The sequence below is a fragment of the Petromyzon marinus genome, chromosome 29 (assembly GCF_048934315.1).
Source record: "Petromyzon marinus isolate PM22_M1 ecotype Great Lakes invasive population chromosome 29, UKy_Petmar_22M1.pri1.0, whole genome shotgun sequence".
Classification (NCBI taxonomy): domain Eukaryota; kingdom Metazoa; phylum Chordata; class Hyperoartia; order Petromyzontiformes; family Petromyzontidae; genus Petromyzon; species Petromyzon marinus.
In genome coordinates, this window is record NC_133695.1 from 12,453,163 (window position 1) to 12,480,374 (window position 27,212).

The window sequence follows — 27,212 nt, forward strand, 5'->3', positions numbered from 1 at the left end:
TTTTCTCCACACCACCTGTTGTTCCCTCCATGTTTAGAAACATGCATTGCGATTATTTATATTATTCTGCTGCTATAAATGTCCAAACGATACGCTACTTTATTAAAATATCATTTGTGGCCAGGTGGCTTGTGAAAAACAAGTTAATACCTCAGTGGGCTTTGCCTGGTAGGATGGGGATGGTTTCATTTTATTTGAATGTGTTTTGGTGATTCGTTTACCTTTCTTGTACTTTCCACTATCATGTTTTTGTATTGTTTGTTGTTGTAATATTCTTACCCCATATTGATCTGTGATGAAGAGCTTCATAGCTCATCGCATTCCTCCTGCAGCATATTCTGATAAAGTAAAATGTAGTGAGCCTGATTAGTACTTGATTGGGACACTGCTTTGGACTGGCAGGTGCTGTAGTGTTGGATGTGACTGCGAGGCGGACAAGAGATGTAAGCACAGTAGTGGATTCTCGATTCTCTCTAAACTGCATCGAGTGTCACCCCCTCCCCTCCCTCCTCTGTGGGCTGTTTCTCTCTGGGTTCTCCAGATTCCTCCCAAAAAAAAGCCAAACTCTCACGACTGGAATTGGCCAAAGATCCAAATGTGGCAGCACCCTCCTGAAAAACAGTCTTTAAACTCCATGAGGCTCAATTGCCACGACAAATTACTCTGGAAATGTTTTCAAAGTATTGATATCATGCATACGTTCTGCATAGTTATCAATCAAATAGTTACGTTTTATTTCAGAAGAATTTTTGTTTAAGGAAAACTAAAACGAGGTAACGATGACAATATAACAATATTAATCAAAAACACTACATCGCGGCAAGCCTAGTTGTGTAATTAAATTATTTAGTCATGCTGCTGTGTCGGCAGTTGAGCACAAGCACAAATAACACCACTCTTCATCAACAATGCCTTTAAAGCATATAAAATCAGCGACGTTTTGTGAAATGGCACTCTTCACGTGCTAACTTTTGAGTACTTTTTTTCAGGCCAGTGTTGTTGACAAGCATATCGAGTTTCTAGTTCGAAAACACGACCTCATCAAGTTCATCCAAGTGCAGACCTCTTCACAAGCCTTGTACAAGCGAGTCAACTTGTAAGTTCCATCGTGGCATGCGCGTCACTGTTACACTACTTTCAGAATACCCCAATAGGCCACTGCACACTGAGCTATTACTGCAAGTGTCTCATGTAGTCCGATCAAAGTCCGATCGCTCTTCTTCGTCGCCAGAAGTGGCATCTGGATCAGGTATCCCATGAGCTGCGAGGACGTCGCGATAGAGCAAAAACTCCCGCAGGCTGGTCGGTAGCGGCAGGTGGCAGGTCCAATCCTGACCGCCGCGCTGCGCTCGAAGTCTGCGATCCCCAACCGCGAGCCGCAGGCGGAGGCGGCATAGGTGGCGCAGGGCGGCGGGGCGCTCTGCACTCAAAGCAGATGACAAGCTGTCACCTTCAAACATCTGTCACCCCCTTAAAATCAACGCAAGTACTTTTTACACATGCCATCATAAACACAGCCTTCTAGGGGTGCACCATTCGAGCAGCATTGCTTCAACCAAAGCACTGGACCGGTTTTGACAATCCGTGTTCTCATCAGTAGTCAGGCTTGCTTGCATGAGTGCTGGTGAACTGCCAGATGTTATAGGTAAGGGCCCTCTCTCATAATAAAGGTGTTTTCGGTTAGATCGCATAAGTATAAATGTGTGTTGAAGTAAATTAACAACATTTACACTGGTGGGCTGAAGTTGTAGCTATTTGGCACATTTTTTTTACGTGACAAACCTTACTTTTGGCTCTGTCAAGTTGTGGCGGGTAAACAACACATGTATACTTACACGATCTAACCCAAAAAAACCTTTATTATGAATAATATTGGTCGCAAAAACATACGTCTCAAAAGGACCGTCTCTGTTAGATCTGGGTCCTAGAATAGTTCCTGCAAAATTCATATAGTCACTTCACAGTTGTCCAATGTCCATTATGTATTTCATATTTTACAAAGCGATAGTTGATGAACATAAAAAGTATATTTTTCAAGAGAGATCTTAGGTCATATTCACAAACAAAGATTCTAAAATTATTGTGTAGTAAACAATAAGATCAACTGATGTAATCACACATCATCAGCCACAATCAATCCACTGCTGGATGAAGGCCTCCCCAAGAAATCTCCATCCTTCACTGTCTCACAATGCAACATACCACCCAGAACCTGTGCTCCAGCTGATCTCATTGCTCCCATCTCCACTGTGGACATCCTCTTGGGTGCATGCACCCCTTTGGCTCCCACTCAGTAGTTATTCTTGCCCACCGGCCATCGTGTCCTGCCCAAGCCCACTATGTTAAAACATTTTTTTTTTTACCAGGTAAGGCCCACTGAACTATATAGCTCTTTTTCAAAAGCTACCTGGCCACAAATGCCAACAAAGTGGCTTACAATGTGCAGAGTTTTAGTAACCAAATACTCTAAACGCATGTTGATTCTAAATGTGGAGTGAAAAAATGGAGAACGTGGCAAAAAAGCAATGTGACCACAGGCAGAGAAACATGCACACTTCAAATATGCAGGTGTCAGGGTTGGGATCGAACCCACAACCTCTTGCATACCAGGCAAGGTAGTTAACAGCTCACCACCACTTTTCCTAACAGTCAATATGAAGACTCTAACTTGAGTATGCACTTAGATGACTGCATACATTCTACAGTCTGATGCTTTTTCAGTCTTAAAAATCCTAGCCAGAATGGTAATTAATTTTCATCGGTCTATTCCATGGTATGTACATGGTCAATGGTAGAGGAACCTTTGCTAAACTCTGACACCCAGCCACTCCAAGTGTACAATACAAATAGAGCATTACCAAACTTGTGTTGAAGTTCTCTGTCAGTGTCTCCTGGGAGTGGATGATTTCCAATGCAAGACACATCCGAATTGCGGTGATCTGTAAACTCCAAACAGAAGGTCAAGGCGCCCATGTCTAGAATCACCACCCTGTAGCCACACAATGAGAGCACAAGTCACCAAAGCATTCATGCAATGTTGTTAAAAAGTAGAACATTAAACGAGGGGTGATTTTACACTGAAAACCATCCCGTTATCAGTTCAGAGAAAAGTCAAGTACACGAGTAATGTATCAGGTTTCAGGTGACTGCATTATTGTATTCCCTATCTGGTTTTATATAAAAATAAGTTACAACTCAAAAGTAATGGTGTGCTCTTTTATATCATCATAATTACGTCACAGACTAATGAACCGTCCTTGTGGAGAATTACTACTATAATGAGCCAAGAATGTCTGTTTGTGTCCCGCACGTGACATCACTCCACATGCCGCACCCCCCCCCCCGTCATTAATGTTCATGAGTGGGTGGATTTTTACACTCGCGCAGAAGAAGGTCGAGTGTAAAGAAATGTTTTTTTTTTTCGCAAATTCACTTTAAGTTTGACGTTTCTTTATTGAAAGTGAATCTAATAAATAATTCTTCGCAGCAAAAAAATGGATTTGGTGTCTTTATTTCTTCAGCACTTCAGACAAAATGTAAGTCTAATTTATGCTTCTACATTATGGTAAAATAGACATTTCTCGGTGATTTTCCAGATATTGTATCGATTTCCATTTTATTTCAACCCCAGCGACCGAAAGCAGAAGAGAATAAAGTATCAGAGCAGTGAATTTGAACAAATTGAAGGTCAGTTACATACAGTGCTACAGTGACATTAAGTGAGGTGTTTTATGACGTAGTTTTGTGCAAGAATCACTGGCATTAATAGTGTTACAGTGAACTGCTGTGAAGTGTTTTACGACTTCGTTTTATGCCAGATTCACTTATATTAATATAGTGCTACAGTGAAATGGAGTGAAGTTTTTGATGACATACTTTCGTGCAAGATTCACTGCCATTAAATTTACACAAGATACAATTATACTCTGCTCAATTTTTCATAAATATTACAGCTTCTGTCCTAGGATGGGCAAAAAAGCTCGTGTTTATAATTAAACGCCTATTCCCCTATTTGTCTCTCCACAATTGGTTTAAATTTACACATCCCATTTAGCCACACAGCCTTCTGGGAGTGAATATTTTCAGGAGCAGTGGTTCAATGCAATACAATTGTAGACTGGTTTCGACAATGAGTGTCTCACCAGCAATCAGGATTGCTTAATCCAATGCTTGTGGACTGCGGGCGGTGAAATGTCCACGCAGTCGAGCGTTCGCCCTTTGTTGCAGAGGTTCACAGTTCAAATGCAGAGGCCGCCCCAATTAATACTGTGGGAGTGATAATCATAATGCTAAGCACCCTCTGCTGCACAGACGGATTACAAGATTCCGTGACGTCATTTGCAAAAGTAGGCAAATGAACATTACCTGCAAATGTTTAAAATTTGTACACAGGAATCACCATCAGCTAATGAATAATGCTCGTTACCTTATGACCAAAAGACAGTTGCCACTGGGGTGCCCTTCCAAATGTGTTCAGATCAGATAAGATGCCCGGCATAGAGGTGCAACATCAAAAACAAATCTTCATCGTTATTCCCTCTCAACGTAAAAGTGTCCATGGCGTTCAGGGGGAGGGCTATGTTACCGGTCAGGGCAGCGGAGCAGCAGTTGAACGTCAAACCCAGCGAGCAGAAGCTGTGGCAGCCAATGACGGTAGAGTCCATTCCCAGAGCGAGCGCACACCTCCCGGCTGAACAGGCGGCTCGCGGCATCGCAGGTGGAGGGTAGGGCACAGCCACTCTGCAGCAAGCGGCTGAGAAGACGGCACCGCCCTGTCCTCACACTCAGCTCCAGGTGCGAGGTCGTCACACTTGCACCAAACTCCAATAAGATGTCCACCAGCTGGGAGGAGCTGCGGGAAATGGCAAATAGGGGTAACAGCTTGTTTCCTGAGGAAAGGTTGAGTGTCAAGTTGTTTTGCAGTAGGGGGCGATGCTGCTGTTATGCATAATCCCATTTGAGTAATTTGATGGTACAGGGACTCCTATAATTACAACTTTCAGAGATACGAACAAACCTGTCCATATGTCCAGCTGCCTATTCGGACCGAGCTTAGTAAGTTCAACCGCCGCCCAATAGTTGGCTGCATCACCTGCGAGCTGGAGCATAGCGCGTGGTCAGCTACTCCATTGGACCTCGTGTTCTTCTGGCCGCTCCATTGTATGTGCCGCGTGCGTGGTCGTGTCCGCCCGCTTAGATGCTCAACGAGTGTTTACGTAGGCGTGTACAGCATGGGCTGATATAATAGGGCTTCAACAATGCACCATCTCTTCATCACCTGCACCTGGAATCCCCGCTCCTGAGGACGCTCTCTGGCCTCGGGCTTCTTAGAGGTCAACGTCAGAGACTGCATCGGCACCGTGGTTGCAGAGGCGGTAGGGGCCGCTGTTCACAGGTCAACCTTCAACCAGCTATTTCCTCTGACCTCTCGACGCCGCGCCTCGGCCTACTTTACTCACGCTCCATTACCAACAAATCAGCCCTGATTCACGATATCATCTCGGACCACCACATCGACCTTTGCTTATTACCGAGACCTGGTGCAGGCCAGACTTCGCGCCAGCCATCTCTTTGGAAGTCACGCCCCTGGGATACAAGGATCTTCACAAACCTCGCGCAACTAACCAGCGGGGTGGTGGCTTAGCGGTCGTCTACAATGCACACTTGAAAATTAAGAGCTCTATCTACCAATGGCTCCCGCCACCTTTGAGGTCCAGTCCGTGTCCCTCACTACTAACACCGAGTGCTTTTACCTCATTTCCATCGATCGCCCTCCAGATGGCGGTATCACTACCTTCTTAAACGAGCTTTCCGAATTTCTTTACCTCATTCCAAACCCATCTCACAGGCTCGTGCTTACTGGAGACTTCAATTGCTCCGGCAATACCCCAGCCTCCATTGATAGCCACCTCGAGTCAACCTTGGCCTGCCATAACCTGGTCATCACCAACTCAGGCCCCACAAGAGCTTCCTCAACAAATGTTGAGAGTATGCTCGACCTGGTTCTGGAACCTGACGAGGATCGATGCATCACTGCACTGGGAGTTTCCCAAACTGGTTACTCCGACCACCACCTCATACTATTTTCCCTTCAAATTCCCAAGCCAATCACCATCAAAATCACCTGCCACTCCCGTAATTTCAAGGGTATCATGTATTCCACTCTACAGCACCTCCTTGCAAACTCGCCTTCAATGTTATCCCCATCATCCGAGCGAACTGTCTGCGCTCTTCAACTAGAAGCTGACCTGAGGGCGGTGCTGGACAAGATGGCACCATTAAAACCACGAACCACGAGGCAGCCTTCCCACGACACTCGCTGGCTCTCAACAGACGCCATCTTTGCTAAGCGAATCAGGAGGCGCCTTGAGAGGATCGAGTTCCACAGTGGTCTTCCTGCTGATCGAGTTACCTACAGAGCTGCCTGCAGGAAATCGAACAAACTTATCCTTGCCTCACGTCCCTCCTACATTGAAGAATGCATTAAAAGAGCTACCGGAAAACCACGCATCCTTTGGAAAACCCTCAAGGATCTTCTACACCCTGGTAACACCACGGTCCCTCATCTTAGCGATCCACTGGCCTCACTGAAACTTGCCAACTCTTTTAAAACTTACTTCACCAACAAGCTGATCACCATCGCAAACTCCTGCACGTCTTCCCTCACATCGCACAATTGTACCCCGGCTCCTGTTTTCTGAAATTGTAAGCACTCACCTAGACACCTTTCTAACCACGTTGAAGCCGGAGTCTTCAAAAGACGTTTTCTCTTTGATTTAATCACTTCACATGAAGTCATCTCCACTAGACGTCCTCCCAGGTTCCTTGTTCAAGCAATGTCCTCCGGAACTCGCCATCATGATCAGGAACATCGCAAATGCCTCATTCTCTATGGGGTGTTTTCCGTCCAACATCAAATCTGGCCTGGTTACCCCCCTGTTAAAGAAACCAAGTCTCGACCCTGATGACCCGTCTAGTTATCGTCCCATCACTAATCTCTCGAACCTCTCAAACTCCTCGAAAGACTCGCTCTCGCCCAGCTAAAACCACACATCACCTCCTCCCCAAATTACTGCTCCTTCCAGTCAGCTTACCGTCAAAACTACTCCACAAAAACAGCACTCACCAGAGTGCTCGATGACATTTTTATGATTATTGACTCCGGCTCCATCGTTGCACTTGTAAGTCTGGACATTTAATCAGCCTTTGACACCGTCAACCACTCACTCCTTACTTCCCTCCTGAAATCCGACTTCGGTATATGTGGCTCAGCACTCAAGTGGATACTGTCGTACCTTTCTGATCGGCAATCCTCAGTCAGGGTGGGCTTGTCCACATCTCCTGAAACAAAAGCGTTGTGGCGTCCCTCTGGGCTCCGCCCTCAGTCCCCTGTTGTTCACAGCCTACACTTCCCCGATCGGCCACCTCATCGCAAGCTTCAGTGTTAAGCACCACTCATATGCGGACGACACTATTCTGTTCACCGCCATCAATTCTACCAACGCGTCTGGATTGGAGAGGCTCTCGGAATGCACCTCTGCCTTGCAACAGTGGTTCTCTGCACACAACCTTGCCCTTAATCCGTCAAAATCAGTGGCCATCATGTTAGGTACCAGGCAACGTCTCAACTCATCAGCGCTCCCAAAACACATACACATCTTTGATCACAGCATCAGGTTCACTGATCACTTCAGCTACCTCTGTCATCCGAGATTCAACTTTATCCTTCGACCGTCAAACCAATAATATCATCACTTCATGTAACTTTCACCTGAAGGCTCTGAGATACCTACGTCCTTTCATCTACACTGAAACTGCCAACACATTGGCATATTGCATAGTAGGGTGTCACCTCGATTATTGCAACTCCGTCCTAGTCCGGTCCTCCTCTGGCAACCTAAAAAAACTTCAAAGACTACAAAACAACCTGGCACGTGTCGTCATTAGCCGCACCCATCCCCATCTCGACTCACTTGCCTGTCTCCGTGCCCTCCACTGGCTACTTATTGCCAGCAGGGTCACATACAAGATTGCCTGCCTCTGCCACCCATGCCTTCACATCTGCCTGCTCCCCGTACCTCTCTTCATTATTGACAACTTTCAGCACAGCACACGACAAATGCCTTCGCAGTGCGACTCACGACCTCCTCTTGATACCAAGATCCCGGATGGTCATGGCTATGCGCCGCTTCTCGGTGGCTGCTCCAACAGTCTGGAACGCAATCCCTCTGCACATTCGCAGCATCACCTCAATCGTCTCCTTCAAGAGACACTTAAAAACTCACCTCTACAACCACGCTTTCGAGAGACTCTGAGCTTGGCTCCACGCCTTTGAGTTGCGGCCGTTACATCCGCAAATTTGCGCGCGTTATAAATTGCATTATTATTATAACAGCTTGATTTTGAACCATCCAACTTGCGAAAGTGAACTCTCATTTGCAAAACCGAACCACGGAACTATTTGGGTTCAGCAAATGTATATTTCCTCTTATTTTAGAGTTTAACAATACTTCCCTTTTATGTTGAACCGTAACGCATATTATAACACTGAACACTGGCTATCAACAAAGATTCGTTCATGAAGCCATCCATATATATAGACAGACACAATTTCAACTGAGAAGATGGGTACAAACTGAGAAATCATTGTAGGGACGTTATCAACCAGTTTAAGTCATAATTGGCTATGATGTTCCAATCCTACCACCTTCCGATGTTAGTTATGCTTTACACCCATTTCAAACTTACGCTTTCACAGTCACTTCGCACGCCGACCCCTTGACTGTGGCTCTACGATAACATGCTCATCTCTCTTAAACATGCTAATTTTCACCTGGCAGCCCTTTGATTGGTGGAAAACCAACCACCGTCGGGTTGGCTGCCCACCACTTACATTATCATTGACTGCTGACATTTGGGCTACGCCCATTTCAAACCCTTATAAACAGTTTGCCTTGGAAGCTAACCCCCCTTTTCCTTTTAGACGACCGCTTGTGTTGTGATCGAAACGTCATGGTTTTTTGTTATTTTTTGCTATGTTATTTGAACCTATCTACGTGACTTTACCGAAAGACCCAAGAATAAGAATTCCTGCAGTCACAAAAGCTTTAAGTCAAGATTTATGTGCGGTATATTAATTGTTTAAGTTGTATGTAATGCATAATATACTGTCTATAATATTCAACACTGAAATCAAGCATAGCTACATTTTCTTGTCATGCACATGGTGCCGATCGCTGGACTAGTTACACAGCCTTTTAAGTGGTTTTGCTGTTTTCGCAGGATCGGCCCGGAACCACCGGTTAATCGCGCGCCGGATATATAATTGATGATCAAATGTATTGGCAGAGGCTTGTATTTATTTGGAAGCAGTTGTTTTAAACATTTGACAATCACGCCAGAAGGTTCAGAAAGGAGAGGCAGCTTTCACTGGTGAACATTCCTGTGGCTCCAGCTTCATCGTCAGATGAAGAGGCGGGTGATCATGCCCCTTCTGCTTCTGCATAACTCGACCAAAGCTCACCCCAAGAGGCCTTGATCAGCAAGCTCTTAAATCAAATCTAAGTGCTATTTCATCAATTATATTTATCATGAGTTCAAATGTATGTTAACTTATAATCATATGCTATTTTACATACTTCATGAAATTTAATTGAGCAACTTTCTTCTGGAAATGTTGGCTTGGAATGCAACCCCTGATTTTAACATTATGTCTCTGTGAATATTAGAGGTTAAGTAGCATTTTCCAATAATGCATCCCCTACATATAGCAGGAGATTCCTGTAATGGGATATGAGGCTCAACGGTTGAGCAAATTTCACAGAGGAGTAATCTCGAATGTAAGATGCTGTGGGCATCTGTGTCAAAGGCTTTTATCAGGTCAATGAAATCAGTGATGCATTGTCTCAAGTGCTGACAGTGTGCATATAGACAGCAGAGGGAGAATGGCGTGAACAGATCGAGCTGTTTTTTATTCAAATATTATTGTAATAAATGTAAACTATTGGAAGTTATCAGTGTCTCGAGAATTAGTTTCAAATTATTTAGAAGTGATGCAATAAAATAGGGTTTATAATCGTATTTTAACAGAATGCCCTTTATGCTGAAGGCAAACACGTAACTAAAACTATTCAACTATAAACTATTTAAACAAAACAATAATTTTTCTATTTTACCAGGCAAGGCCCACTGAGCTATATGGCTCCTTTTCAGAAGCGACCTGGACACAACTGATAGCTCGACAAAGTGGCTTATCATAGTGTAGAAATTAATAGCAGCCAAATACTTTAAACACGTTTCTAAATATGGAGGTAAAAACCGGAGGAACCGGAGAGAAATCTATATGAACACTGGAAGAGAGACATGCAAACTCCAAATATATAGGCGTTCAGGGTCGGGATCGAACCCTCCTGCATACCAGGTGAGGGAGATAACATCTCACCACCGTGGCGCCCCTCACTTTAAGTACTCATGTTTAAAACCAGGTAAGGGCCTTCGGCCAATAAAAAACAGAAATAACAGCTGTCTTTGTAGGCACAACATTAGGAGTTTAGAGGAACAAAGACAGAGACAAAGATTCCCTGTAGACCTTTTAAGATTGTTGGAGCAAAAGCTGTTAAGCATCTATGAATGCCAAAATGGAACAAGAGGAGGTGGTGTAGCTGGAAACCTGGTTTCCCGCATATGTCTTCCCATTGGCGATGTTTTCACACAGCACCAAAGGCTGAGTTTGTCCTGGATTCCCAGGACCAGTTCAGATATTCATCACTGTTATTGTCCATGAGAGGGAATCAAACTCAAGCCGCCAAGTTTGCAATGCAGCACGGTAACTACTGCGCCATCGCTCCCACTACGTACAAAGTTTAGTGTTTGGAGGAACACCAGAGCAAATCTGGATATTTTTCTCAATCGGTCTAGCTCTATCAGAACCATTCCGTGTCCTGATATGAAGTTCATCACAATACCGGTACCAGATCTCAGTACAAATTAGTTCTTGCCACCCGAAACACAGCTGCCAATTCGTTGACGTATGCCAATTCTCAGTGCCATCTGTCCGGGTCAATGCCGGACAGGTGGCTATCCACAGGGTGCCTACACAAGCACCATCACTGGGAATGATCAGATTATTGCCAGGATAGTGGCAGGGAGCGCGTGGGAGACACGTGGGAGACGCGTGGGAGATGCGTACCCGCTGGAGATCGCCAGATGCAGCGGAGACTCGAGCCCCAGCAGCGGGCAGCGCTGTGCGTCCGGGCTGTACCCGGCCTCAAGCAAGGAGCGCAGGCAACCTCCACTCCCTCCGTGCGTGGCCGAATACACAGGGCTCACGGCTCCCGGCTGCCACCCGCAACCGCCGTCCGTCATCGGCAGCAACAAGCTCACCAACCTGAGCAGACCAGAACATGTAGATTCAACTCTGTAGCCAGGAGAGAGATGTGCGGCCTTATCGAGGGTAAAAATTACGCTTTGCTACTGTCGTGTTAATACTTAAGCAATCCAGGGATAGAAATACCCAAGGGACCTAGGTTATTGTTAAAGATGACGTCACGTACAAAAGGAAAGAGAAGGCAGGGCATGAGAGAGAGGGAACGCTGAGGAGGGGAGTGGTGACGTCACCGGATGAGGCAGGGAGAACGGAGCGCTTCCTGGTGGGATTTGGAGTGGAGTGGTCGCACGCAGCGTGAGCTCGTGTAGAATAAAGAGGAGTGTGTCATCTCAACCTTCGTCTGGTGGACTCATTACACTGCAAATACATATTCATTTTGCTGACACGTCAGATAAGCAGACCGGGTGGCACAGCAGGAGAGTGAATGGCTCACAATTGGAAGGGCATGAGTTAAAATCCTGTATGTGGGGTTTGCTCAATGAAATAAGTGGAACTTTTTGGGGAAATAAACAGTGGCTTTCCTATAGAGAGACTTGTTCCCACTATAGAAATACATAATTTCCTCCACTGGCTCAGAGTTATAAAAAGATTAGCATCACCTCAATGCTCATTTATAAGCATAAAATCACTCTGACTTGACTGTTTATTACTTAATCATAGTCACTGTTTATCAGTAAGTACCATCAGAACCGGAATATTTATTTATACTGGAGGAATTCGATGAGATAATAAGCTCTTTTTTAACAGATGTCCAATCATCTATGCCTAACTTATTCATCACTCCACCGTAGAGCCACCTGGTTGGCCAATAAAGTAGCAACCTTGTAATCGGTGCAGACCTTGTTTACAATTCTCGAGTCGAGTCTCTATCTAGCCTCTCCGGCCAATGCCCATACACCTGCCATACGCACTGGACATGTCCGCGTTGAGCAGCGGCGTGGAGGGGCAGCTGCCAGCCGTCCTCGTTGCAGGGGAGGCCGGGCTGGGCTCCATTGTCCAGCAGCAGCCGCAGGCACTCGGTGTGGCCCTCCTGCGCCGCAATGAAAAGTGGAGTCGCCCAGTCCTTGGATTTTGCATTCACATCAGGGCCTGCGTGCACAAATGATGCAGGATGGTGTACATCACGACTTCAGTAGTGAGCGCCGGATATCTCACCACACGAGGCAGTGGATCCCAACCGGTGGTCTGCAAGACTGTACTGCTGTTCCCTGGCAAGCCAGCAGATGCCGATATCGAAGCCCATGGGCAGGAAGGGAGTGTCATGAGTGTGTACGTGCGATCCACCAAAGCTTGCCTCCACAGTGATACATTACAGGATACATTTAGCAGAGCTATCGTTGCTGTTAAGAGAGTAGCTACCTATCAAGGTTAGACAAGGAAAGGCTGGGAATTGGCATCTGTGTTTGGGTGGCAGGAATTGATTTGTACCGAGATCTTGTACCGGCATTGCCTTGAACTTTATTACAATAAATTTAAGTTTTGATAGTTTTAATAAGCCTACACTGATTGATAAATATATCCAGGTTTACTCCATGGGAAGGTGGAAAGCCAAATTCTGTGAGACAGAGCAACATAAAAAAAATGTGGCTACATTTTGTGTTTGTGCAAAGTGTTTGATGTGCTGTTGGCATAGTCCGAGGTGAGCTTACCGTGCTGCAAGAGAATCCTGAGACAGGGAGCCTGTCCATATTGGGCTGCCAGGAAGAGGGGTGTGATGCCATAGTCGTCCCGAGCCTCGACACGTGCCCCACGTTCCAGCAGCAACTGCAACAGCTCCACATGGCCCTGCGGATGACACAGGATTAAACAGATGATGAGCGATCCAGCCGAGGAGAAATATGTGAATGAATTTAGTTCCAACACGTTGCACTCTAAAAAACACAAAGTAATTGGTTCAATCTTGATTTGAAGCTTTCGTGACTGCAGGAATCCATACTCTTTTTTTTGTTCCTGTTGCCCGGCTCTCTGACATTGACACGCTAATCTTCTCATTGGCACACCTCCGGTGGCTGGGCCGTCTCACATTGACATGCTAATCTCTCACATTTACAGCTTCAAATCAAGGTTCACGTACAAATTCCTTCTCTAGCTCCGCCCACTTACCCTTGGGTTGAGCCCACCAAAATCCTATATAAACTCTTGCTGCAGCAGCTCTTTCTGACGTCAGCAGTCCTCCTGCTGTGTTTGTTTCACAGCTGATGACGGTTGTTTGTGTTGTGATCGAACCGTCGTGATCTATTAATTTTTCTACCTACGTGACTTTACCGAAAGAACCAAAGAGTAAAGTTATTGGTATTGGTCCAACATCCCAAATGCTGAAACATTTCCTGGAAATTACTCATTTAGCATCACACATACATTAATGCTTCCCACTACTGCAAAACTCGACAGGATCATTTTGAAAAATAATCTTGAAATTCAATGAAGCTTTCATGTATGCATGTTTGTTTGTCCAGCTAACTCGACAATTTGACTCTTTTACCAATTTCAACGAGCAAAAAACATAATAGGCAGACTAGAGGCCTCCTTCCCATATCTGTCCCTCTACATGAAAATAAGTGTTCTTAACATACATCCCATTAGCCACAAGACTTTCTTGAAATGCAATATGTCAATGCATTCATTCAACATAAGCACACTCTGGGACATTTTGGGCATTCCATGTCTCATCAGCAGTCAGACTGCAAGTTAGATGTAGTTTCTTAGTAACACTAATGAAGAAAGGACCAAAATACATGTTAAACCGGGAGTCGATCAAAGTGACGTGCTTTTGCCAAAGTTATTTACAGGGCATGAGAAGATAATTTGGAAAAACAAAGCTATAAATCTTGATTTGAAGCTTTAGTGACTGCAGGAATTCATACTCTTCGGTTCTTTCGGTAAAGTCACATAGATAGAAAAATAAATAATAGATCACGACGTTTCGATCGCAACAACAAGCAATCGTCTTCAGGTGAGAGAGAGAAGCATGCCGTTGTGAGGTGGGGGTGAAATTCGGATCTATCTCTCACCTAAGCCCTCTTTGAATTTCACCCCCACCCTCTCGCCTGTTACGGCCTCCCCTCCCTGCCCCCTCTCGGATCTATATAATGCCTCGTCACAACGGCATGCTTCTCTCTCTCACCTGAAAACGATTGCTTGTTGTTGCGATCGAAACATAATGATCTATTATTTATTTTCTTATCTACGTGACTTTAACGAAAGAACCAAAGAGTGTGAAAGCTATAAATATCAAAGGAAGAAAAACATTCACCATCTCTGATTTAGACGACAAAGTCATTTTAACGTCCAATGTGATTTATCTCCAGAAGAACTCAACAGAGAAGGCTGCAGAGTTGCACTCAGGATAAATAAGAGCAAAACAAAGGCCATGTACAAGGGGGTTCGAAAAAGAAATCGAGACGTCTATTGCAAAGACAATCAGAAAGGATTAAATAAGTCCACGTGGAGGTGCGAGTGGATTGTTACATCGCAGGATCATCAGAGGTGGCGACAATGCTAAGCCTTCATCCAACAGTGGATGATGACATTATTTGATCAGTTTCTGAACACAGGCCCAAAATGCCAAGTGGCCAGCACATAATATCACTTCACAATTACAATAGAAACAAGTTAACACGATTTAAAGCTTTCGTGACTGCAGTAATTCATATTCTTAGTTCTTTACCGAAAGAACTAAGGATATAAGTTAACACGAGTCTTGAGTTGAGCAAGGTTATTACAACAGCCACGGTGGCAAGATATTTACTCGCTCGCCTGGTATGCCAGAGGTCGTGGGTTTGATCCCGACCCTGACGCCTGTATATTTGGAGTTTTCATGTTCTCCCCGTGGTTGTGTGGATCTCTCTCCGGGTCCTCTGATTTTTCCCTCCACATTTAGAAAGATGCGTTCAAGAGTATTTGACTGCTATCATTTACCACATGATAACTAACTTTATTGAGCTATCATTTGCGGCCAGGTTGATTTAGAAAAAGAGCTAAACAGCTCAGTGGGCCGTACCCAGTAAAATAAAAAATAGTTTAGTTTTAGGTTGGGAAAAGAGATCATGGGAGGAAATTTCCAAGTGGATCAGTGCGCGGGAAGAAGCACAAAAGGATGTGAGGTGACCTGCATTGTGGGTAAGTGAGTGAGTGGGTTGAATGGGTGAATGAGCGTGTGAGTGAGGGGCGAGTGTGTTGTTGTGACCTGCAGTGTGGTGAACACAGTAAGGATGAAATGAAACGGTAACTACGATAGTATCTATATACGAGTGATAAGGAAGGGTTATCAATGTAAAGGCAGCAGGAGGCAATGACAGCTATGGTCACAATAGTGCTTCTTGTGGTCTAGAAATTGCCTTCACAAGTGGCAACTCTACCCAACATAATGGGGACTCATCAGTGTTAAGCGATGTTTTGGTAAACGTTTGGATTTTAACAATTGGAAGAGTGAAAACTATGAATGTAACGCTTAAAACAGTCCTCACACCTTCCACGTGGCCTGGTGGAGAGATGTCCACCCTGTCCAGTACTGAGGCCCATTCACCTTGGCCCCATTCCTCAGCAGAGCCTTCACCACAGCAACGTGGCCTCCACCAATGGCTGCGCAGCAAATAAACATTCAACGCTGTATTACAATGTTATTGCATTATGCCCTGTACGACAATATAACGTGCATCATTTACTTTAATACGCATGCACAGCACTACCACAGTTTCATCTCATCCACTGCAAATCAACCACCACGACAGGTACTCAGTATATGCCCACTTTCATTTTCTCTCTACGTGTCAACATGTGTGGCCTCTCCATTCCTCATATAGTCAAACAGTTGCTATTCCTTTAATGTTTACTTACATTCTACCACTGAGAATGTGAGGTCCAATCAGTCCTATATATGCCATGCTTAAGCAGGTGTATTGACTGCTTTACCTGCTAAATTGTCACAGAATCTCCTTAATACCTCATCTCATTTAGTGTTCAACCACCACATCACTACAAATCACTCAACCACTCGCCACTCACTCACTGAAGGTCACAACAACTCACTCACCCACTCACTCACCACATTGCAGGTCACAACACTTCTCTTTCTGCTTCTTCCCTCGCATTGGTCCACTTTCGAATTCTCTCCCAACATCTTTCCTCAAACTCTTGTAACCTCGCTTATCTATTAAAACTTGGACAGTGCTGTTTGTTCCTGGTTGCGTAACGTTTCAAGCGTTTGGGCCTGTGCTCAGCAACTGTGTAAAAAATGATATATGGAGCAAGCTCTCGTTTAACGCGGGGGTTGCGTATCTGAAAATTGCCGCATAAAGCGAATTTGCATTGCCTTTGGTCGTTAGTCTTTTGGTATTCTCTGGTCTAACACTGGTGAGACAAGGCCATAAAGGAGACTGATCTCTGGTGGAGGCCGGACGCTTGTGTTGCGCCCGAAACGTCGTGATTTATTTGATTTTATACCTACGTGACTTTACCGAAAGAACCAAAGAGTATGGATTCCTGCAGTCCCGAAAGCTTCAAATCAAGAATGTTTACATTATCAACGCATGTTTGGTTGCATGTTTTACCACAATGCAGACTTGATGTCTTGTGATAAGTATCTCTTTGGTGTTTAAATATCTTAAAACCTGTAATTCTTGCCAAAATAGGATAAAGCCTATTCTTTTTTAATCATTTTGATACTGGCAAAAAGGGTCCTAAAGATGTGTGTTGTGTGTATCTGTTGTGTGCTCTTCGGGCCTGATTAGGCTATATGGGGGATGTTTGTCTATTTGCGACAGTGCGTGTCTGTGAGGGGGGGGGAGCATTTGTCTGTAATTGTGTACGTGTGTTTGTGTTTTAAGTGTGTTTGTGAGTGTGTTGGTGGGTATTTGTGATTATGTGGGTATTTGTGATTATGTGTATCTGCACGTGGATGTGTGTCTGTGCGTGCTTGTATTTGTAGAAGCGCACGTGTGGACGTAAGTGGACTTAAGGCTGGCCCTGACGAAGCAGATGATCTTATGGAAATGTACGCATTACCCTTCCGTAAATCCCTTAGGGATCAGGAATGGCACAAATCCTGGTCGTCAGGCCCTGGAGCTCTACAACTAACATATATAATTTAAATATTACATGTTAAAAAAGATGTGGGCAAATTATATTGGCAACTACAGTACAATTTGTGTCAGGTCCAAGGGAAACTTCAATTCTAGTCAATTGATTCTTAAAAGAAAAAAGTTATTTAACAGACAACATTTTTATCGAACAAACCATGCCCATTGGGTGTTTCTTATGGGCCAGGGTTTTGTAATCCTCTTATGGAGAATAACTCTATCTTTAAGAATTGTAAGATTATCCATTCCACAAAATGGTGCAGGATAATATAACAGGAAACCAAATCGTATTGAGTGTGTGATGTAAGGAGAAAGCGTAATGAGTGGGAGCTGGGACCCGTGAATCAGAATTTACAAACTTTTGAGCCTGAATGTCAGACCCATAACATTCTCTTAGCACTTGACTTAAAGCTTTCATGACTGCAGGAATTCATATTCTTTGGGTCTTTCGGTAAAGTCACGTAGATAGAACAATAAAATAATAAAAATAAAGTGAATACAAAATAATAAAAATATCACGACGTTTCGAAGGCAACACAAGCAATCGACGCAACGTGATCGAAACGTCGTAATATTTGTATTATTCATTTATTTTCATTATTTAATTGTTCTGTCTACGTTACTTCAGCGAAAGACCCAAAATATATTATCTTAGAAGTTTTTTTGTAAATAACTTCCTTACACGCATGTTACTACGGGACCCATAGCATCAGCTTTACATAGTTTTATGACTAGTTTATCATTAAATTACTGTGATCTATCTCTCTGATCACCTGCAAACACGGGCGTCTCCTCTTCGCTGGAAGCGCGGCTGGGCTCCGCTCCGGCCCGCAGCAGCAGATCGACGCTACCCAGGTGACCGGCAGCTGCCGCCAGGAGCAGCGGCGTCTTCCCTTCAAACGTGGCCGCGTTCACATCATCCGCTTCAGGAGCTGGTGGACATTCCGCAGTTCTATGGCGAGTCTATCCATAGCACAAGCACTGTTGATCTCACAAATTGGTGCTCGTTTAGTCAACAACCCCTCAGGGGAGGGATGATGGGCTACGTCAACACCCAACCAGAATAAATAATAACGAATTGACTTCAGTAGCTCACATTGTTCTTTACGGAGTGATGGAGTTACTTGATCAGTCAATCAATATTGAACTTATACAGGAAATAGTAACTGGACTAAAAGTGTAACTTCCTTGAAGGGATGATGTCCTGTAAATATGAACAATGGGGTGGGAGCCAAAGGTTTAAACACATGCAGAGAACATTCAGAATACAGATGTAGTGCTGACTTGCAATGGTGGACAGCAAGGCGGTATATTTATCATGCTACGTGTTCACGTGATAAATGCTGATGTCCGTCACAACAGACATTTGTTATTACGTTTGCAGATTGCTTACAATTATTTTCTACATTCAATAAAGTGTAGGGGACTGAAAGGAGAAAGTGTTAGAGGGTACACGTTCAGATAATTAAGAACAGGTGTATAGATGATTAAATAAATAATATACGTTGAGATGATTGGAAATAGGTGGCCACAGGCACCGTACAGAGGACAGCGAGATATACACGATGAGATAATAATTAAAGAAACGTGCTATCGTGGGGTCGAGGGCACTCTCCGAAAGGGCTGGGCCGAAAGTTTAAATAAGTGGAGCAAGGGCCACAGTCTGAGCGCTTGCCCAGGTAGAAGACATTGGGGCTGACTGATCGCGGAGTTGTAAATACGTTAGTTAAACACGTAGGCTTTCGTGACCAATATCATCCATAACAGCATCATCAGGCGGACAGATGTCCGCCTGATGATGCTAGTTGTAATTACTGGCGAAACGTCGTACTCAGATTGTAAATGTTGTGGATTTACTCTCCAACACACCGGTGTGCTGTACTAGTAACGAATTGGCACGTTCTGTTTACGTGACAAACCTTACTAGTTGGCTGTGTCAGGTGGTGGCGCGTTTAACGACACATTTATATTTATGCGATCTAACCCAAAAAAAACTATATTGTAAATACATTATTCTTTAGAAGTAAAAACTTCACCTTATTAAGAATGGACATCTCCAAGGAGCTTATTTACACTGGTGGCAGCGGTGGGATACTGTCTATAGTATCCAGTAAGAAAACCCGAAAAGGAGCTCAAGTAGAAGAAGAGGCGTCACCCCAAGTGCCCTGGGTTATTGAGACCTGGAGACCAGCGGGAGCCAGACTCCACTGGTGGCTACGTTAACAAAGGAGGCGGAGGCCCCACCGCAGACCGGAAAAATACCGCCAAACCAGGAGAGCTCCCAGGACGGCTGGAAGCAACTCGCTGAAAAAGTGGACCGTCTTACCTCGTTGATTAATCGGCTGCTGACGAAGATCATCGAGGAGAGGGAAGGGGAAAGAACCGACGCTGCGCGACCTCAGCAGCCATCGATTCCCACAGTCCGAAGAGCCGAACCGAGGCAGCCGCTATTCCCCACAAGGCGGCGAGCCAATATCCCCGGGCCGGAGCCACCACCTCCCCTTGCCACGCGGCAAGTCGAGATTCCGGAGCCGGAGCCAGAGCCACTACCTTTCCCCGCAGTACGGCGGGACGAGATTCCGTAGCCGGCACCTCCCCTCGCCGCACAGCAAGCCAAGGCCGATCAACCTGCCCGGCCGCCGTTAATGGCTCCACCGCGGACTGCAGGGGCTGCTTCCAGCTGCGGCCGCAAGCCAAAGCTGCGCCGCCCAAACTACCACCCCGGCTGTTCGTTGAACCAACCCAGGGTCCGACGAAGTGAATACGCAGGCTGGGACCCCTTAAAGAATTCACGGCCAGCGGAGGTGACTGGGCGGCCTTTGTAAAGCGATTCGAGGCAACAATCAAAGTCAGCGGATGGAATGAAGAGGAGGCCCTCCGAGCGTTACCCACAGTGCTCGATGAAAGAGCGCTGATGGCCTTCTGCACCATCCCTGAGAGTCAACGCACCACGCTACGGCAGGCATATGAAGAGATGGCAGAGATTTTATGCCCTCCGTCTACCGCCAGGCAACGATTTTCAACCCGGCGGCGAGAAGATAACGAATCGCCGATGGCATATCCCGTAGCACTCTGTTGGCGCTCGCTAAGGTGGTGTTCCCACGGATGGACAGGCGGCCAGGGACGTGGTGGTCGCGGAATGAATGTGGAGCCTCATCCAGGGGAGCGGCCTTGTGCTGCCCATTGTACCGGAGAGCGACCAGACCTCCATGTGGTTCACGAAATGCCTCTGAGCACATGAAGAGGCAAGAGCGCCATCCCAGATGGCGGCACAGGTGACGGAGATCGGAGGAGCCAGAGAACCAACATAATCGACGAGAGTAGCGGCGTCTGCGGCCACCGCTGGCCCCAGCATGGGCAGCGATTTACAAACAACCTTGGCAGAGATGGTGGCAGCCATCCGTGAATTCAGCAGCCCAAGTCGCGATGGACAGCAGCAGCGACCATGGCAGACCCGCGGAGGGGCCTGGGAATGAGCCGAGATAAACTGCTACCGCTGCGGGAGGCCGGGCAACATCGCAAGATGATGCCGGGGTGAAGTCGACTTGATACAAGCAAGCAATTTCTGAGCAACAAAGCGGGACTTCACAAGAATCAGGCTAGTCGCGGCACCACGGGCACCCGGCCAAACCATGCACACACCTCATCATCAAACCCCTCATCGCCATCCTCATCTGCACACCACTCAATCGCAGCGACCTAGTGCGACACGGTAGGGCAAATTTGGCTGACATAAAAATCTAAAAGGAAAAGGCTAGCGAGACACGTTGTAGCGGTGGCCACAGGGACATTAGTGCTAGCAGGAGTGATAGGGGGAAATCCCGTTAAGGTATTGGTGGACACGGGAGCATCAGTCACCATCATATACACGCTCGTGTTCAACATGCTACCTATGGCTAAACGTTGCCTAGAACCAATACACAGTAAATTTGCTGTGGCAAATAGGGGGAGCTTGAGAATTGTCGGAAAAGTAAAGACAGAAATTCGCATAGGGGAAATTTGTATATCAGGCCCGGTATTGGTCTCTTCCTCGCTAGCATTTATTGGGAACTGATTATCTAGGTTAGTTACCCATTAGAGTACTAATCGACCAGGGTAGTATAGAAACACCGTCCGGAAGACTAATATATTTTTTGCAGCCAAACACAGAAACAGGGAAAACCTCCAGAATACACGCCCTGGTAAAGGAATCAATGGTGATTCCGCCGCTGGATCAAATGTTGATTCAATTTCCTATCGCTCACCGCTAATTACATCACGTTAGGACGCACCGATTATAGTATCACCACTAGGGCCAACTGTGAGGTGGCATTCATTAGCGGCGGTGGACACTATTTTGAGATGGAACCAAAGATTGTGCAAACATGTTATAAACATATCTGAGTGGGCAGTTACACTACAGATTTCCCCCGCAGGCAAAATACAGGAAGAAAAAGTAGTACCGGGGGATATAAGAAGTAAAGGACGTGGTAGGGTCCCCCTGGGCGGAAGAAATAATTCAGCAGAATCCAGAATTGACCCAAGGGCAAAGAGATCGACTGGAAAAGTCTCCTACAGGAATTCGAGATTTTCAGTAAAGGCCCATATGACCTAGGGTGCACCGACTTGATGCAGCACCATATCGAAACGGGGAGTGTTCAACCCGTACGGGAAAATTTGTAGTCTGGGCGCTTGCCCAGGGACCAACAAGCTACAAGGTGGAAAACATCCGGGCTGACTGATCACGGAGTTGTAAATACGTTATCCTTTAGAAATAAAGACTTCACCTTTTTAAGAATGGACATCTCCAATGAGCTTCTTTACAAAAGTATAAAATGTCCACACAATGCATGCTACTTTCCAAGCAATACATCCATGATATTGTGTTTTTCAAAGCAAAGTTGTTTGAGGTTGTAAAATTTCAGGACGTTTAATAAAACGGGAAATAAAATACAAACATTTTATTTCCCCTGCGTTATTACTTTTTTCAATGTCATTTCGGAGCTACAGCCACATCTGCTAGACATGTGGCCCGATGCCTGTGCAATACAGGTAGTCCTCTACTTACGATGGAGATGCGTTACGACGACCCCATCGTAAGTAAAAAATATCTTAAGTCGAAGATGGCCTAGCCTACCCAGGAGTCTTAAAGAATGGTGATAAGAATTCCCTCATCAAGACTCTGCACCATAGAGCCCAATGCATATCCGACCAGGAACACATAGCCAGTGAACTCAAGCACATACACCAAGCTCTTAAGGCTAATGGATACTCCGACTACACAATCCGCAAAGCTATCACTCCAACCATGAAGAAGGACCCTCTTGAGGAGCCTTTCAAACCATCACTTTACCCTACATTGCAGGGATTACAAAAAAGATCTCCAAAATCTTGAATAAACACAAGATCCAGGTCCGATCCAACACACTACATAAAATCCGTGATCTGGTTCTGTCTGTAAAAGATGTGATTCCGGACATACAGTACCCTGGTGTCTACAAACTAAGTTGCCTCTGTGGTAGTAGTTACATTGGAGAAACCAAACGACATGTCTCGGACCGCATTCGTGAACACAAAGCAGACCTAAAACACGGTAGGACCAACACCTTGGCCGTGGCAGATCACTGTTATAATTCAGTAGGCTCACATGACATTGACTTCTCCAAGACAGAGGTTCTTTGCAAGCCATCTGGCTACCATGAGAGATTCGTTCATGAGGCTATCCACATATACAAACACAGAGACAATTTCAACCGAGAAGATGGATTCTGGCTTAGCAATCATTGGAAGGATTTGATAAATCATTTAGGGTCTTAATTGATTGTTCACGCTTACGATGCCTTTCAGACCGCATCCATTATTTTCGTCTCCCCCCTCCTCTTTTCCGAACATAGATGGACTCGTCCATCTGAACAAACTGTCAAATCGCTCTCCGTGGTGCTAACGTTAAAAATAACCGCCACTTTTTTCAAATTTTCTTGCTGTGGTTTTCACACCTGATGATGATTGCTTGTGTTGCAGTCGAAACGTCGTGATAATTTGATTGTTTTATATTTTTATTATTTTATTGTTTCCCTTCTACGTGACTTTACCGAAAGAACCAAGAATATGAATCCCTGCAGTCACGATAACTTTAAATAAAAATTTAATGGTGATAATTTAGCAAAACAGAGCAATTTACAGTACCGTACTGTATAAACGATATACTGTATGTATTTATTAATTACAATACTGTATTGCACAGTAAAATGTAAAGTAAAAAAACAAGGTAAATTCTTAGCCTACCTATATGAACTGCAATTTAATAGAAAGGTGGGAGATGCGTACATCCTTGGCAGCGTCCCAACGTACAAGTATCGTACCTCGTACACTGCTGTGTTTGCCTGCCGCGCGAAATTTAAAATATTTTACAATTTTGTCGTATCACTATCGCTATCGTAAGATCGAAATATCGTAAGTCGGACCATTGTAACTCGGGGACTATCTGGTACAGAATTGAGCAAACATGTGGCTGGGTACGGGTATGGAAAGGGGGAGTGGTCGTGTAGCAGTTAGCGCGCTGTGCTACGAACATTGCCACCCGAGTTCGATTCCTGCTCAAAGGCCAACACCGGTGACAATGATCAGAATCGGTCGTGGGCCTCCCCTAGGTCAACTCAGCCTTAAACGAGGACCTGGTGTGGTGTGTAGAAAACATCGCCACTGGGGAGACAAAGACGGCCGGCCGTGGTGCTGGCCACCCACCCCCTCCGTGTGCCGTTCCGGCCTTCATAGGTGCTGCTCGCTAACAGCACTTGCCCCAACAGTCTGTTAAGGCTATACGGGGGTCTTTGTCTTTAGTAAGAGAGCTGGCTAGCAAAATATCCGGGACGAATACAAGGGGTCGTGATGGAGAGTGAATGTATCAACTCGCTGCATCACTCTTAGTTTTTTAAGCAAATGTGTTAATGGTAACATATTTTAAAATTATACGTGAGATAATTGGACCATTAGCAAAAAATACAGATTCACGTTCAGCTCAAGTATGGTAGAATACGCTACATTGCCACATTCACCCATTAGCGGCAGCTTATACATACACATAGATTACACATTTTTGCGGGGTTTATAGTGTTTATATATATTTGAACATGTTTTATATTTTCATGTAGAAAATATTGACGTAAAAAAATTGATAGCCATATTTTATAGCGAAGTGGCTTTTGTGGGAATGTATAGCAGCAGTCAAACACTTTAGAAGCAAGTCGATTCTAAATGTGGAGGGAATAACCGGAGGACCAGGAGATAAATCTACACAACCACGGGGAGAGAGCCATGCAAGCACCAAATACACAGCAGCAGGCGTCAGGGTCAGGATCGAACCCACGACCTCCTGTAGACCATGCGAGGTAGTTAACATCTCCTAGCCACCGTGATGATGAGAGAGAGACACAGACCTCCTGTATACCAGGCGAGGTAGTTAACATCTCATAGCCACCGTGATGATGAGAGAGAGACACAGACCTCATGCACACCAGGCGAGGTAGTTAACATCTCCTAGCCACCGTGATGATGAGAGAGAGACACAGGCCTCCTGTATACCAGGCGAGGTAGTTAACATCTCATAGCCACCTTGATTATGATGAGAGAGACATACCTCCTGTAGACCAGGCGAGGTAGTTGACATCTCCTAGCCACCGTGATGATGAGAGAGAGACACAGACCTCCTGTATACCTCGCGAGGTAGTCAACATCTCCTAGCCACTGTGATGATGAGAGAGACACAGACCTCCTGTATACCTGGCGAGGTAGTTAACATCTCCTAGCCACTGTAATGATGATGAGAGAGACACAGACCTCCTGTATACCTGGCGAGGTAGTTAACATCTCCTAGCCACTGTAATGATGATGAGAGAGACACAGACCTCCAGTATACCTGGCGAGGTAGTTAACATCTCCTAGCCACCGTGGCGCCCCTACACATCCACCACGTAGCTCCCCAGCCACAGAGCCAGCCGTGAACAACAAACACGGTAACACCACCACATTCGTTACTAATCAATTGTGCGAGTCGTACTCAACCCCACCACACGCGATCAATCGGTCACCTACTGTAGTGAACTCACGTGTAACTGTGGTGAACCCACGAGTAACTGTGGTGAACCCACGTGCAACTGTGGTGAACCCACGTGTAACTGTGGTGAACCCACGAGTAACTGTGGTGAACCCACGTGTAACTGTGGTGAACCCACGAGTAACTGTGGTGAACCCACGAGTAACTGTGGTGAACCCACGAGTAACTGTGGTGAACCCACGTGTAACTGTGGTGAACCCACGAGTAACTGTGGTAAACCCACGGGTAACTGTGGTGAACCCACGGGTAACTGTGGTGAACCCACGAGTAACTGTGGTGAACCCACGTGTAACTGTGGTGACCCCACGAGTAACTGTGGTGAACCCACGAGTAACTGTGGTGAACCCACGCGTAACTGTGGTGAACCCACGAGTAACTGTGGTGAACCCACGAGTAACTGTGGTGAACCCACGAGTAACTGTGGTGAACCCACGTGTAACTGTGGTGAACCCACGAGTAACTGTGGTGAACCCACGTGTAACTGTGGTGAACCCACGAGTAACTGTGGTGAACCCACGTGCAACTGTGGTGAACCCACGTGTAACTGTGGTGAACCCACGAGTAACTGTGGTGAACCCACGTGTAACTGTGGTGAATCCACGAGTAACTGTGGTGAACCCACGTGTAACTGTGGTGAACCCACGAGTAACTGTGGTGAACCCACGAGTAACTGTGGTGAACCCACGTGCAACTGTGGTGCTGCGGTGGACAGAGCCCCCCCCCCCCCGACCATCACCTGATCCATAGCTGCACCGGAATCCAGAATACCCCCCGACACCCAAACACATAACACGGGCCAGATCCCCGGTTAACCCGGAACGGGTGGTAACCCGAGCCAAGAGCGAGTCCCCTTGAGAGCCGCGTGTCGACCCCACGCACGGTGGGGACCCCTTGTGGGGGGCTCCGTGGCCCCCCGCTCCCCTCCTCACCTGCCCGCAGCAGGAGCCGCACGCAGCGGTCGTGGCCGCCGTGTGCCGCGTGGTGCAGCGGCCTCCAGCCGCGGTTGTCGGCGGCGTCCACGGCGCGGCCTCGGCGCAGCAGCCTCGAGAGGAGCCGCGAGTCCCCGGCGCGGGAAGCGACGGACGCGGAGCAGAGCGCGTCCTCGTGGCTCTCTGAGAAATCCATGCACGGCGGCCACGACCGATCCCTCGACACCTCTCTGGAGCACTGTACAGCGCTCCCCTCCTTCTCTACACCCCCTCTACTGTTTACCCCCCTTCCTCTCCCGACAGTGAACATCAACAGGCCAAGCACAGGCGTGCGGGACGGCATGCGGCGAGCACAGCGCCATGCCCTGCTGCGCGCCGCCGCCCTCTGCAGGTCAGCGTGCGGTAGTGCAGCAGGGCGAACCGAACCCCCCGTGGCTTTAGAATGAGACGCAGCGGTCAGTGTGATGGCTCTCATCTGCGTACGAGGGAAGCCAATCCGGTGGAAACGGAATAAACCCCACGAACTGGATTTGAGCGATGGCTGGAAGATTGGAAGAGTGATTCGTGCTCCGTCAACCGGGATAAACGAAAACACCGGATAACCAGGCCACTGGTAACCGAAGTTGTACTGTACATACTAATGGTGCCCTCCACGTCCATATAAGATGTAGAGTACTCTGGTTGTAACAGCTGTCATTTTTCACAATCTCTACCGTACACATAATTAC

The 27,212-nt window shown here is 46.2% G+C and overlaps 1 protein-coding gene and 1 long non-coding RNA gene across 2 annotated transcripts in view; one reads left to right on the forward strand and one right to left on the reverse strand.

The window, feature by feature from the left end:
- Window positions 1–658: 658 nt before the first annotated feature.
- Window positions 659–26,974, reverse strand: ASB3 (ankyrin repeat and SOCS box containing 3). The gene is made up of 9 exons (XM_032962571.2): window positions 26,485–26,974; window positions 18,237–18,395; window positions 15,855–15,967; window positions 13,036–13,171; window positions 12,298–12,475; window positions 11,189–11,386; window positions 4,586–4,852; window positions 2,859–2,989; window positions 659–1,420 (listed from the first exon to the last, which is right to left on the reverse strand). The coding sequence occupies exons 1-9, from the start codon at window positions 26,957–26,959 to the stop codon at window positions 1,188–1,190; spliced, it is 1,890 nt and encodes a 629-aa protein (XP_032818462.2). The 5' UTR covers window positions 26,960–26,974; the 3' UTR covers window positions 659–1,187.
- The window catches only part of LOC142929315 (uncharacterized), a 34,944-nt gene continuing 8,528 nt past the window's right edge, over window positions 797–27,212 (forward strand). The window contains exon 1 of the long non-coding RNA XR_012945594.1: window positions 797–1,096. This is a non-coding gene — a long non-coding RNA (uncharacterized LOC142929315). The remainder of the gene's footprint in view (window positions 1,097–27,212) is intronic.